The sequence below is a fragment of the Babylonia areolata genome, chromosome 3 (assembly GCF_041734735.1).
Source record: "Babylonia areolata isolate BAREFJ2019XMU chromosome 3, ASM4173473v1, whole genome shotgun sequence".
NCBI lineage: Eukaryota > Metazoa > Mollusca > Gastropoda > Neogastropoda > Buccinidae > Babylonia > Babylonia areolata.
In genome coordinates, this window is record NC_134878.1 from 14,385,640 (window position 1) to 14,400,498 (window position 14,859).

The 14,859-nt window shown below is 44.4% G+C and overlaps 1 protein-coding gene across 1 annotated transcript in view; it reads left to right on the forward strand.

The window, feature by feature from the left end:
- Positions 1-14,859, forward strand: part of LOC143279757 (uncharacterized) — a 46,627-nt gene that overhangs the window by 22,120 nt on the left and 9,648 nt on the right. The window contains exons 10-14 of the mRNA XM_076583885.1: positions 275-419; positions 4,926-5,083; positions 9,317-9,366; positions 10,896-11,008; positions 13,581-13,652. Coding sequence (XP_076440000.1) covers positions 275-419; positions 4,926-5,083; positions 9,317-9,366; positions 10,896-11,008; positions 13,581-13,652 — 538 coding nt within the window. The remainder of the gene's footprint in view (positions 1-274; positions 420-4,925; positions 5,084-9,316; positions 9,367-10,895; positions 11,009-13,580; positions 13,653-14,859) is intronic.

Here is a 14,859-nt window from a genome sequence, read left to right on the forward strand (position 1 = left end):
TGACCTCAAGGCATGTTATCACTGTGTGTGTGTGTGTGTGTATGACAAGTGTGTTGAGAGGAGCTGCTGTTACTTTAGTGTTTGACCTCAAGGCATATTATCACTCTGTGTGTGTGTGTGTGTGTGTGGATGTGTGTGTTTGACAGGTATGTTGGCCAGAGCTGCTGTTAGTTTAGTGTTTGACCTAAAGGCATATTATCACTATGTGTGTGTGTGTCACTATGTGTGTGTGTGTGTGTGTCCGCTGATGTGTGTGTCTGTGTGTGTGTGACAGGCGTGCTGGCCAGAGCTGCTGACCCTGGTGAGCCTGGCCACCCAGTGCTGCTACCTGGCGGACACAGGGTGGCAGTGGAGCGAGGACGGCCAGGTGGAGCGCTGCAGTGGCCCCATGGTGCAGGAGCTGACCCAGGCCCTCACAGGTAGCGGGGATCGAATCCCACACTCAACAGCAACTACTTTCTCCCCCCTACCCCACCCCCTCCATCCCCTCCTGTCCCGACCCCAACACACCCACACCCCGTCAATTGATGCTAGTCATTCGGTTCCCACCCCCATCCGCCCACACCTCGTCAGTTGGTGCTAGTGTGACGGGCGCCATAGCCGAATGGTTAAAGCGTTGGACTTTCGATCTGAGGGTCCCGGGTTCGAATCACCGTGACGGCGCCTCGTGGGTAAAGGGTGGAGATTTTTACGATCTCCCAGGTCAGCATATGTGCAAACCTGCCAGTGCCTGAACCCCCTTCGTGTGTATACGCAAGCATAAGATCAAATACACACGTTAAAGATCCTGTAATCCATGTCAGTGTTCGGTGGGTTATGGAAACAAGAACATACCCAGCATGCACACCCCCGAAAGCGGAGTATGGCTGCCTACATGGCGGGGTAAAAACGGTCATACACGTAAAAAGCCCACTCGCGTATATACGAGTGAACGTGGGAGTTAAAGCCCACGAACGCAGAAGAAGAAGAAGAAGAGGTGCTGGTCATTCGGTCCCCACCCCCATCCCCCCACACCTCATCAGTTGATGCTAGTCATTCGGTCCCCACCCCCATCCCCTCACACCTCATCAGTTGGTGCTAGTCATTCAGTCCCCACCCCCATCCCCTCACACCTCATCAGTTGGTGCTAGTCATTCAGTCCCCACCCCCATCCCCTCACACCTCATCAGTTGGTGCTAGTCATTCAGTCCCCACCCCTATCCCCTCACACCTCATCAGTTGGTGCTAGTCATTCAGTCCCACCCCTATCCCCCCACACCTCATCAGTTGGTGCTAGTCATTCGGTCCCCACCCCCATCCCCCCACACCTCGTCAGTTGGTGCTAGCGGAGATTAGAAAAGAGAGATAAACCACTCGCGGCAGGCCCCTTCTTACTGTCTATAACAGTGCTGAAGCCGTTTTGGGGCACACACGCAGTGCGGAAGGGTGGGGGTAAATCACCCTCTCCTTCCCCACCTGAAGGAAACTGGTCGGTTCGACGGTTCAGCTGCAGTAAAGCGAAAGTTAAGTTACGCCTGGAATTTTCCACGTGTAGTGAGATTCGCTGTATACAATGAAAACTGATTCATTTTTGCTTTGGTTTTTAGCACGTTTGCATCTGCTTGAATGTAGATAATATAAAAAGAAAATAAAGCAGCTCCCCCCACCACCAACTCCCCTCCCCTCCCCCAGCGCAATGTTGCACATGAGAGAGACAGTTATAAATTATTGAACTGCGTTTTCGTAACGCTACTTTTTCTTCACACTTTCTGGTTTACATCACCATTTCTTCAAAAAAAATATATATATATATCAAAACATAAAACACATATTCAGCTCTGTCTCTCTTCTAACATCTGTCTATACATACATACATGAATACATACATACATAATTTCATATAGATCTATCAGTATGTAAATCTAAATCTATCTATATGTACATAATCATATATATAATTCATATATATACGAACGCTTCATGTTGCCCGAGCAGACCGTTGTATTGTGCTCTATCTCTCTCTCTAAGTCTCTGTCTCTGTCTCTCTCTCTCGGGAGTTTTACATGGCTGTTAGAAGCATCTACGATTCTGTACTTGTATGTGTTCGTGACAAAGGTATTTATTCAGACTTTTTTCAGTGTCCAAGAGGGGTTAAACAAGGTTGTATGCCAAGCACACAGCTGTTTTCCTTTTTCATCAGTGAATTGGCAGTGGAGTTATCAAAGAAGGGGAGACATGGAATACAAATGATACCTGGCGCAACAGATTTGCTCTTAATGCTATTTGCTGATGATGTTGTTCTCTTGTCTGACACACCCATAGGGTTACAAAATCAATTAAATGCCCTTAAGCAAGAAACAGACAGACTACAACAAACAGTGAATCTCGTTAAGACCAATTATAGTTTTCCGCAATGGAGGTCATCTTTCGACTCGTGAAAAATGGTGCTGTGGTGATAGGGAAATAAAAGTAACCAATACATATAAATATTTAGGAATGTTATTCACAACAAAATTGAGTTTGACATCTGCGTGGGATGAAGCAAACAGAAAAGGGAAAAAAGGTGTAATCCAAATTATAAAATCACTCAGGAGACTGCGTTCGACTGACGCTTTCCTTTCGTTTGGGCGGGGCAAAGGCAGCTCATGAATAATGAATGCGTGCCGCGGCGCAGGCTGCCTGGCTTCAGCAATTTCTGCAAGTGGTTTATCTCTCTTTTCTAATCTCCGGTGCTAGTCATTCAGTCCCCACCCCCATCCCCCCACACCTCATCAGTTGGTGCTAGTCATTCGGTCCCCACCTCCATCCCCCCACACCTCATCAGTTGATGCTAGTCATTCGGTCCCCACCCCCATCCCCTCACACCTCATCAGTTGGTGCTAGTCATTCAGTCCCCACCCCCATCCCCTCACACCTCATCAGTTGGTGCTAGTCATTCAGTCCCCACCCCCATCCCCTCACACCTCATCAGTTGGTGCTAGTCATTCAGTCCCCACCCCCATCCCCTCACACCTCATCAGTTGGTGCTAGTCATTCGGTCCCCACCCCCATCCCCTCACACCTCATCAGTTGGTGCTAGTCATTCAGTCCCCACCCCCATCCCCTCACACCTCATCAGTTGGTGCTAGTCATTCAGTCCCCACCCCCATCCCCTCACACCTCATCAGTTGGTGCTAGTCATTCGGTCCCCACCCCCATCCCCTCACACCTCATCAGTTGGTGCTAGTCATTCAGTCCCCACCCCCATCCCCTCACACCTCATCAGTTGGTGCTAGTCATTCAGTCCCCACCCCCATCCCCTCACACCTCATCAGTTGGTGCTAGTCATTCAGTCCCCACCCCCATCCCCTCACACCTCATCAGTTGGTGCTAGTCATTCAGTCCCCACCCCCATCCCCTCACATCTCATCAGTTGGTGCTAGTCATTCAGTCCCCACCCCCATCCCCCCACACCTCATCAGTTGATGCTAGTCATTCGGTCCCCACCCCCATCCCCTCACACCTCATCAGTTGGTGCTAGTCATTCGGTTCCCACCCCCATCCCCTCACACCTCATCAGTTGGTGCTAGTCATTCAGTCCCCACCCCCATCCCCTCACACCTCATCAGTTGGTGCTAGTCATTCAGTCCCCACCCCCATCCCCTCACACCTCATCAGTTGGTGCTAGTCATTCAGTCCCCACCCCCATCCCCTCACACCTCATCAGTTGGTGCTAGTCATTCGGTCCCCACCCCCATCCCCTCACACCTCATCAGTTGGTGCTAGTCATTCGGTCCCCACCCCCATCCCCTCACATCTCGTCAGTTGGTGCTAGTCATTCAGTCCCCACCCCCATCCCCCCACACCTCATCAGTTGATGCTAGTCATTCGGTCCCCACCCCCATCCCCTCACACCTCATCAGTTGGTGCTAGTCATTCAGTCCCCACCCCCATCCCCTCACATCTCGTCAGTTGGTGCTAGTCATTCGGTCATGAAACAATAAACTGAGGTTCTGTGTTGCAGCATGTACTTGTCGCATCCGAAAAAACAAGGATGTATGAGTTAAGTGGAAATGTGTAAGGTCTGCACTTTTTTACATTTCATTAAAAAAGCAAAAAGATGCATGACGGTTACAGAAAAGCCCCAGAGGTTATTTGTGAGGTCTTTGCAAATCTGGGGAGAAAGAGGGGGAGGGATGAAACTTTGATGTCGCCGACAGCGGTTGTTGCGATGCTACTGCCGATCTGTTTCTTGACAAGATCTCCATCCCTGTCTTTGTCCCAAGCGCCGTTTGTCACATTACACAATAAAACTTTTGTGGCATTTGACGTAAAGGATTCTTCTGCTCTTAAATTACGTCAGCCAGTAATGTATCAGTACACTTTGGGGATGCAGTTTGGTATATGTTATTTAGAGCTGGGATCTATAGTTGAAGTACCAGATATTCATCTGCAACTCAAACATGGAATACATGTTTTGCTCAGAGGCATGCACATCCTGTGCCTCTCATTGGACGTGCATTTCACTATTGCCAGTGTCTGCATTCTCGCATGATTGTAATTTTGTATTGCACAAACAAAAGGCACATTTGAACAAACCCAGACACTTCCGAGAGGGGGAGAGAGATGGAGGGAGAGAGAAAGAGAGAGATGGTAAGACCTGATTGTGTGTGAGATGGTCAGATCAACACTTGTGTGTGTGTGTGTGTGTGTGTGTGTGTGCATAATGTTGAGGAAGTGTCTAGGTTTGTTCCTATGTATCTTATGTTAACCTGTGTGCTAGCTGAATTGGTTGCACAAGCAGCAGTGACTTAAAATTGTGTCCCTTATACATGGAGAGAGTTACCACTCTTTACCATTTATTAATCCTTTACTCTCCTGGCCTCATTTTTCTTTAATTTCCAGACACTTTTTCTGTGTGTTTTATGGACAGTTAAAACTATCTTGATGGTGTGTTGTGCGTTCAGGCGGCGGAGTGGACAGCTCGGGACGGCTGCAAGAGGTGCTGTCCACTCTGTCTCCTCCCTGGCTGCTGCGGCAGGTTGTGGCCACACTGCTGGGGGACTATGACGACTACCTGGTGACTGGAAGCTTCACCTCCGACCCCATCACCTTGAAAACCATCGTGAGTCTTTGGATATAGTTTGTCCAGTGTTACTTTCTGGTAGCAGACATGCCTACCATCCGTGATTTGTGCATATTCTGTCTTGAAAACCATCGTGAGTCTGTGGATATAGTTCACACAGCGTTACTTTCTAGCAGACATGCCTACGGTCCCCAATTTGTCCGTATTTGTTCTACCTTGAAAACCATCGTAAGAAGAAGGCGCTAGGCGCTAGTCAGAGATACACAGGGGAGGTAACCTACTTCGGGAGGTTATCGGCCATAGCTACTTTCGTTTTCTCCGCATAGGTGGGTAGTTGTTTGCACAGGACAGGAATCAGACCCCTGCCGGAGTCTGCACTAGTGGGTCACGGTAAGTATGTTACTTAAACGCAATTTTAGGAAGAAAATTTCCTTTAGTCTGTGAATATAGTTCATCAGCAGTTTGGTACAGTGTCACTTTCTAGCATACATGCCTACAGTCCCTGATTTGTCCACATTTGTTCTGGAAAACCCAAAAGAATTGTCACTGCATTTTGAAAAATATTTGGCCATTTCAGGGGGGAAAAAACCCAGTGCTCATTTGATTTGTTCAGATGTTCAGATGTTCGCAATGACAGCTTTGATATAGATGTGCTTACACCAGCATTCTGTAGGAACCAGAAATTTAGAAAGGCCTTGAAAAAATCAGCAGACTAACATGGCAATGAAGAGGAGCATGTGTGAGAACTTCGTTCAGAAGATGTCAAGCAGTGATGAAAATGATATGCATGGAACACTGGTTAAGGCAAAATCAGCATGACAAGCTTAGTGCTTTACAAACAAAAAAAAAAAAAAAAAAAATTTGATTTTTTGGTCTATAGTCTATGTATCTGCTGTTCTATGACTATGAGGAAATGTTAGGTGATGTTACTGATTATCTGGGTTTGTTGTGGGTTTTTGGAAGGCTGTAGTACTGATTATCAGATTCTGGTATAGGTATGTGTGCTTTCTGGCCACCAAGTGGATGGCTGGTTTGTACTGCAAGTGATCTCAGCAGCACTAAGTTTGCTTCACGTTAAGAATTGTCCCAAGTCTATGGAATTAGCACCGACTTTGGAAAAATCTTAAGACTGTGTGAACTTAGTGCTGATAAGATTGATCGTGCAGGGTGCTCCTCTGTCCAAGTAATGTTGCTTGGAAGAGTGAAGTGTGTGGGTTTTGTATGGATTTTGTTTGTGTGCTTGTTTTGGTCATTGATGTGTGGGTGGCTTGTGTGTGTGTGTGTGTGTGTGGAGACACCATGTTAGGGTCGGTCAGGCATTGAACTTCTGATCCAGAGGTCACCAGTCACCAGGGTTCAAGGCCCCTGTTTCAACTTTGTGTTATGTCCTTGGGGAAAGGTTCTTTCTTCCAATTTTCCACACTCCACCCACATGTGAATGTGTAACTGACGGGCGCAATAGCCAAGTGGTTTAACCGTTGGACTTTCAGTCTGAGGGTCCCGGGTTCGAATCACGGTAACGGCGCCTGGTGGGTAAAGGGTGGAGATTTTTCCGATCTCCCAGGTCAACATATGTGTAGACCTGCTAGTGCCTGAACCCCCTTCGTGTGTATACGCAAGCAGAAAATCAGATACGCACGTTAAAGATCCTGTAACCCATGTCAGTGTTCTGTGGGTTATGGAGACACGAAAATACCCAGCATGCATGAGCCACGGCAGAGTCATCGGCAAGTCGATGTTGGTCATGTAACGGAAAGAAGAAGAAGAAGAAGCTGGGGAGGGTTGTTAAAACGCCAGGAGGAGGGGATTGGGCCCTGCCTTCCTATGCCGCTGAGCCCTAGACACAGTGCATGTGAATTCATTGCCACAATGGCTATCAGTATCAGTATCAGTAGCTCGAGGAGGTGTCACTGCGTTCGGACAAATCCATATGCACTACACCACATCTGCCAAGCAGATGCCTGACCAGCAGTGTAACCCAATGCGCTTAGTCAGGCCTTGGGGGAAAAAAAAGAAGAAAAAGAAGAGGTAAATGAATATATATATATATATATATCTACTCTCTCTCTCTATATATATGTGAGTGTGTGTGTGTAAAAAGATAATAATAATAATAATGACAATAACAACAATAAGTAAAGATAAATAAAAAGACAACAATGATAATAAATAAACAAATGAGCAAATGAATGTAAAATATACAGCCTACACACACACACACACACACACACACACACACACACACACATACACACATGTACACGCACGTGCACAGAGCTCTCCTGACACATGTGTACACTTACACACTCGCGTACACATACACGCCATTGGACCTTTACTCCCCCATTTTTTTTTGTTTAACAATGTGTGTTTACTTTTTCTTTTTTGTTTGATTTTGCCTGGAGTGTTCATTTGTTTTTGTCACCATATTTGTACATGTGTGTTTGCGTGTGTTTATTGCTACATACGGACTGCTATTTTATTTGATGCCCTCCATGAGTAAGTATTCAAAGAAAAGAGGAGAAACAAAGGCTTCCAGGATTCACAGTACTTCCATTGACACACGTTGCCTGTCTTCATACCGGAAGTTGTCAGCACATTTTGTTTTGAGTGATTCTGTCTGTGCATGTTTGACAGTGGTATGTATATGTTTTGACAGTTGTGTGGATGATAACCTCGAGATGAGTGTGTTGGGAACATTCAGTGTTGATGAGTGGAATGTTGGAATGAATTGTATGCACCGTAGATAATATGTAATTATTTTTGTTTGTTTTTTTAATTTCCTTTTTTTTTCTTTTCTTTTTTTGGTGGTTTGGGGTGGGGGTGAGGGGGTGGGGGAGTTGCTGATTTTGTTCTTGCCTTGTTTTGAACAACAGTGGTATAGATAGGTGTAAATTGACTATTTGTGTTACTCTTGCAGTTTAACTATGGTGGTTTTGATAGACAGATGTAATTTAACTATTTCTCTGTTACAGATTTACATTGATGATACAGATACAAGTGTAAACTGATTGTTTCTGTATTACAGTTTAACAACAGTGGTAGGGATACAAGTGTAAACTGATTATTTTCTATGTTACAGTTTGACATCAGTGGTATAGATAAAGGTGGAAGCTGATTATTTCCATGTTGCAGTCAAACAACAGTGGTAAACATGCTGGTGTAAAAACAGGCCAGATGGTCCTCAAGATAATGACTTGTGACTGACTTAAGCATCTGTTTATTTATTTGTCTTAGCAGAAGGTTCGCTGGTCATTCCTGCTTTAACTTGAAGACTGGAACATTATGTTGTGTATCTGTCCACCTGGTGACTGGAAGTTCGTGTATCTGTCCACCTGGTGACTGTAACATTGTATATCTGTTCATGGTGACTGATGTTGTTTATCTGTCCATGGTGACTGGAACGTTGTGTATCTGTCCATGGTGACTGGAACGTTGTGTATCTGTCCATGGTGACTGGTGTTGTGTATCTGTTCATGGTGACTGATGTTGTGTATCTGTCCATGGTGACTGGTGTTGTGTATCTGTCCATGGTGACTGGAACGTTGTGTATCTGTCCATGGTGACTGGAACGTTGTGTATCTGTCCACCTGGTGACTGGAACGTTGTGTATCTGTCCATGGTGACTGGAATGTTGTGTATCTGTCCATGGTGACTGATGTTGTGTATCTGTCCACCTGGTGACTGGAATGTTGTGTATCTGTCCACCTGGTGACTTGAATGTTGTGTATCTGTCCATGGTGACTGGTGTTGTGTATCTGTCCATGGTGACTGGAACGTTGTGTATCTGTCCATGGTGACTGGAACGTTGTGTATCTGTCCATGGTGACTGGTGTTGTGTATCTGTCCATGGTGACTGGAACGTTGTGTATCTGTCCACCTGGTGACTGGAACGTTGTGTATCTGTCCACCTGGTGACTGGAACGTTGTGTATCTGTCCACCTGGTGACTGGAATGTTGTGTATCTGTCCATGGTGACTGGTGTTGTGTATCTGTCCATGGTGACTGGAACGTTGTGTATCTGTCCATGGTGACTGGTGTTGGAACATTGTGTATCTGTCCATGGTGACTGGTGTTGTGTATCTGTCCACCCTGGTGACTGGAACGTTGTGTATCTGTCCACCTGGTGACTGGAACGTTGTGTGACATTGTGTATCTGTCCATGGTGACTGGAACATTGTGTATCTGTCCATGGTGACTGATGTTGTGTATCTGTCCACCTGTTGTATATCTGTCCACCTGGTAACTGGAATTTTGTGTATCTGTTCACAGGTGACCAGGTATTTCTTCCTCCTCCCCAGGTTGTCAGCTTTGGAGGAAAGGTGAGGTGTGACAATAAACGTGTCCTTCAACACTAGTACTAGACTGTAGCAAGAAAAGGGTTTGAGAACTAGTGGGCGTTAACTCACTCTGTACAGTTTTCTCCCATGCTTTCCCCTGCTGCCGACCCATTTGTTAGGGTTAGGAGAAAAATCACAAAAAATGCAGAACACAAAGTAACTAAATGAAACTCCCTGTACTGACCTCTCTTCTCATGTTGTGTGTACACCCACCCCCCTCCCTCTCTTCACAGCCCTCAGAAGCTGAGTCACTGTCAGTACCTTCTTGCTGGTAGCTTTCTTCACTACAGATACTCTATTCAACGTCTTCATCATCCTCGTTGATGTCGAAACCTTCAGTTTGAAGCATTTCGATCACTTCAGCAGCAGTAAAAAGCTGCTGTCGTGATCTTGTTTGCTCCAAAAATGGCCACTTGTATCGCCTGCGGTGCCATTTTTGATACGTATGCAAATTAGCTTGTCATGTGGTATACCAAGGTCAACGGCTGGCCAGCGAGTGTATAGTTACGGAACCTCACAAAGAAACTTTCCATTCAACCCTTTACATGTTCACAATGCCCCGTGTAGCTGTGATTTTTATGCTACCCCATGAGGAAAGCGTGGAAAAAATATTAATTGTCGAAACCGCTATTGCGTTCCGTCATCCGGAACGCTACCTTATGTCAGGAGTGAGTGAAATCTGTTTTGGTTTCTTTAGAGATATAAAGAATGATTTATGATGTTAGCCTTAGATTTTTATTTTTTTTTTGAGATATGAATATTAATTTATGTTGAAAAATTCTTTTTTTTTTTTTTTTTTTAAGGATATGAATATATAAATTTATGTTGTTGAATTTTATAAAGAGATAAAAGTTTTTATGCAGTTAAGTCTGTTTCACCTTTTGAAGAGATATGATTTGAATTCATGTTGTACTTGTTGAAAGGACAAAATATTGAGAGGAATAACTGCATATGGGATTGGTGTCTTGACCCGTTTCAGACCCATTTCAATGTCTTCATTCAAATTTGACAGAATGTAGACATTTGTACAAATGGGGCAAACACACATCTGGGCGCAGTCACTGTGACAGTGTAGGTGATGCAATGTGCATGCTGCTGCTCACACTGCCGTTATTCTCCTTTCAAATTGATGTTTTGTACAGAATTTTGCCAGGGACAACCCTTTTGTTGGCATGGGTTCTTTAACAGGAGCAAAATGCATGCTACAAACGGGACCTTGTTTTATCATCTCATCCAATATGACTAGTGTCCAGACCACCACTCAAGGTCTAATGGAGGGGAAGAAAATTCTGGCAAGGGTGGGATTTGATCGTATACGCTCAAGATTCTTTTGCTTCCAAGGCGGATACATTACCGCTAGGCCATCACTCCACTTGAAGTGAAGGGGTGAAAGTAAAGCATCAAAGGGTTCAGTTAGTTTAGTGGCACAATATGAATTGAGCCTCTGAGTTAGCAGTGCGAAGTTGCTTGATGGTGCAGTTCAAGCAGCAGTGTTTTTCGGCTGTTGACAGGAAGACCCAGACCCCCAGGAAAAAGCTGAAGGGATCAGAGAAGGATGAAAACGAAGCCCTGACATCGGACCCCAAGTTGACTGCTGAAAAGATCAACAAGAAAAACCACAAAGGTATGTTTGCCAGAAGTATGTAGAGGGTAAAAAGTACAAGAAACAAACAATATAAAACAAATGGAGAATGCTATGTTGAGCAGAAGTACATAGGTTTAAAAAAAAAAAACAACCAACCAAACAAACAAAAAACAAACGGGGACAATGCTACATAGATGGTGACAAAAAACACAGCAACAAGAACCAAAAAAAAAAAAAAAGAAAACAGGACGCCAGACTCAGTGATTTGCAGTCGTAATGTGGAGAGATTAACTTGCAACATTTCTTGGCCTGGATCTTTGACAGGTTGCTTCATTGTGGTGAAGGGTGAATCAAAAAGGTTTCAATTTCTCAAGGAGGCATTACTGCATTTAGACAAATTCATATATGTGACACCACATCTACTAAGCACATGCCTGACAGCAGTGCCTGTCAGGCCTTTAGTGCATGCATACATACTTGTGTACCGAGATTTCTTCTACAGAGTTTTGCCAGAGGACAACACTTATGTTGCCATGGGTTCTTTTTCAGTGCGCCAAGTGCATGCTGCACACAGGACCTTGGTTTATCATCTCATCTGAATGACGCTTGTTTGATTTTTCGTCAAACTTGAGAGAATGGGTGAGACTGGGATTTGAACTCAAACCCTTAGGGTTTTGGCAGATAATTTTTGTGACCTGTTGTGATTCATCATCGGATGCAAAACAAGAGTGCCAAGGTATCGATAGACAGACAGAAAATACGAAAAAAAAACTTAGCCGTATGCAGAGCACAGGAGAAGGAGTCAAGATGGTTGCGGGAAAAAGAGGGTGCTAGCCAGGGATGCAAAGGGGAGGTAACCTACTTCAGGAGGTTATAGGCCGTAGCTACTTTCGTTTTCTCTGCATAGGTGGGTAGTAGTTTGCACAGGACAGGAATCAAACCCCTGCTGGAGTCTGCACTAGTGGGTCATGGTAATTTTAGGAAGAAAATTTCCTTTCTGCTGGCTTCCTCCAAAAATGTGTTGATAGAATAACTCGCTGTGTCTAGGAGGATGGAAGGGTGTGGTGTGGGGGGCATTAGTGATTGAGGGTGCGGGTGTTGGGGCAGGGGGTGAGTGGGTCGGTCAGGACCTTTAGTTCTTCAGTTGTTGTTGATCATGATGACTTCTACTGTGCTGTGCTTGTGCCTTTTGGAGTGCTGGTAACAATCAGCTAGATGGTTTGCTTCATGTTAAGATGAATGTGGAAAAAAGCAGCAGATACATGTTTGCAAAGAACCATGACTCTCACACTTGGCAAGATCGCACAGGTTCTCAGTGCTGCAGCACAAAACAAACAAACAAACAAACAAAAAAAATGCAATGATGAAATAAAAAAGATCCAAAGTTTCGGTCAGTATAGACCTTTTTCAATGATGAAAGATGTGAAAAGTGAGATATGAAGTCTGACATTTTTTGTGTGACGAAATCTCTCTCTGTTTCCTTGTCTCTCTCATTGTTGGACTGAAGTTGTGATTCAGTGGGTATGCATTGTTATCATATCCTCCACACCCCAAAGGGGGCAAAAGGATTAAATTTCTTTGAATTTTTTTTAATCTTCTTCCCTTTCTCCTTCCCCTTTTCCCTCCCCCGCCCCCCCTCTCTCTCTCTCTCTCTCTCTTTCAGTGCTTTTAACCATGTTTGTTCATATGTCTGTCTGCTTTGTGGTGGCACACCCACAGCATGAGCTCCGCACGCTCCGATGAGTGCAGAAAAGACTAGGAGACATCAAGGGACCATCCCATGTTATAGTAGGATACATTCAGACTGGTTGGTCCGTAGCTGGTGGTTCCAGAATTTCTTGCACGTCTCTTCCTGATAGTCATGCTGTGGATCTGTTCGATGGCACTGAGACGCATTGTATTGTATTGTATTATATAATATTGTATTGTATTGTATCTTTTTTGTCGCAACAGATTTCTCTGTGTGAAATTCAGGTTGCTTTCCCCAGGGAGAGAGTGTTGCTACACTGAGAGCGCCACCCTTTTTTTTTTTTTCTTTGTAATTTTTTCAGCCTGCAGTGTTATTTTTATCAAAGTGGATTTTTCTGCAGAATTTTGCCAGGGACAACCCTTTTGTTGCATTGGGTTCTTTTACGTGTGCTAATTGTGTGTTGCACATGGGACCTCAGTTTATTGTCTCATACGAATGACTGGCATCCAGACAACCACTCAAGGTCTAGTGGAGGGGGAGAAAATACTGGTGACTATGTGATTTGAACCAGTGTGCTCAGAGTCTCTTGCTTCCTAAGCAGAGGCGTTACCTCCAGGCCAACACTCCAAATGTCTTTGCAAGTCAGTAATGTTATGTTCTCTCTCACTGGAGTGTTTGGCCACCATTGTGTCTTCTTTCTTTCTGTCTGTCAGGGTCCTGTTACTTGTTTGGGTCATAGTGTCTGATGTTGTACGGATATCCATAGAATCCTATCTGTAAATCTATGAAATGAACTGTGGGTTACAGGAGAGATGATGTTACACAAAGCCTCTGGTACTTGTTTGGGTCATAGTGTCTGATGTCGTGTGAATGTCTGTAGAATCCTTTCTGTAAATCTATGAAATGAATTGTGGGTTCCAGGAGAGACGATGTTGCACAAAGCGGCCATCAAGAACAACATCTCTCTTCTGAAGCAGATGCTCACTGTGCCAGGTACTGGTGTTAGCGTGTTATTGTTGTTTTTTGTAATATGTGTTTTGTTTTGTATTGCATTCTTCTTTTGTCACAGCAGATTTTCTCTGTGTGTGAAATTTGGGTTGCTTTTCCTGGGGAGAGAATGTTGCGGCAGTGAAGTGTCACTGATATTTTTATTTTTATTTTATTTTATTTGTTTATTTATTTTTTGTTGCAAATGTATTTATTTTACTATCAAACTGGATTTCTTTGAACAGAATTTTTCCAGGGACAATGCTTTTGGATTCATCAGGTTCTTTTACATGTGTGTAGTGCATGCTGCACACGAGATGTTTGTATACTCTGTATGTTTGTTTTAATGGGACCTCTATGACAGTTTCAATTTCAGTTTCAGTATTTCAAGGAGGTGTCAGTGCATTCGGACAAATCCATATATGCTACACCACATCTGCCAAGCAGATGCCTGACCAGCAGCGTAACCCAACGCGCTTAGTCAGGCCTTGAGAAAAAAAGAAAAAAAAAAGGTGAATAAATAATAGATAAGCTTACATAAATAAATAAATAAATAATAATTACAATATAAAAAAGGTAGTAGTAGTAATAATAATAATAATAAAATAAATAAATAAATAAAACAACAATGATGATAAATAAGCAAATAAATGTAAAACATGAAGACACACATTCACACATACACCCACACATGCATAACAGATATGCACCAAACATGCAGTTTCACAGATACGAAAGCACAGTCAAATACATATAAACGTACATGAGCTCCAACACACACACACACACACACACACACCACACACATTACCCTGCACCTCCTCTACACCCCTCTTCCACACACTCATTTCTAGTCTATGTATCGCAGCTTCCACAGCACGCACACACACACACACACACACAGATGAACACTTACTTGTACAAGCACACACACATACGCCCATATCTCCCACCCCCAACCCCCCACACATATATACAAAGATATATATATATCCTGTTGCTCCCACAGTGTAGGCTTTCATACACTCACATACCTCATCCTCTACCCCACCTCCCCCCCCCCCCCCCACCTCCCCCCCCCCCCACACACACACACGCACGTGCACAGAACTCTCCTGACACTTGTGTACACTTACACTCTCGTGCATGCACAAACGCACTCAAAACCACAGACCCACACATACACACAAACACACACATACACACATGCACA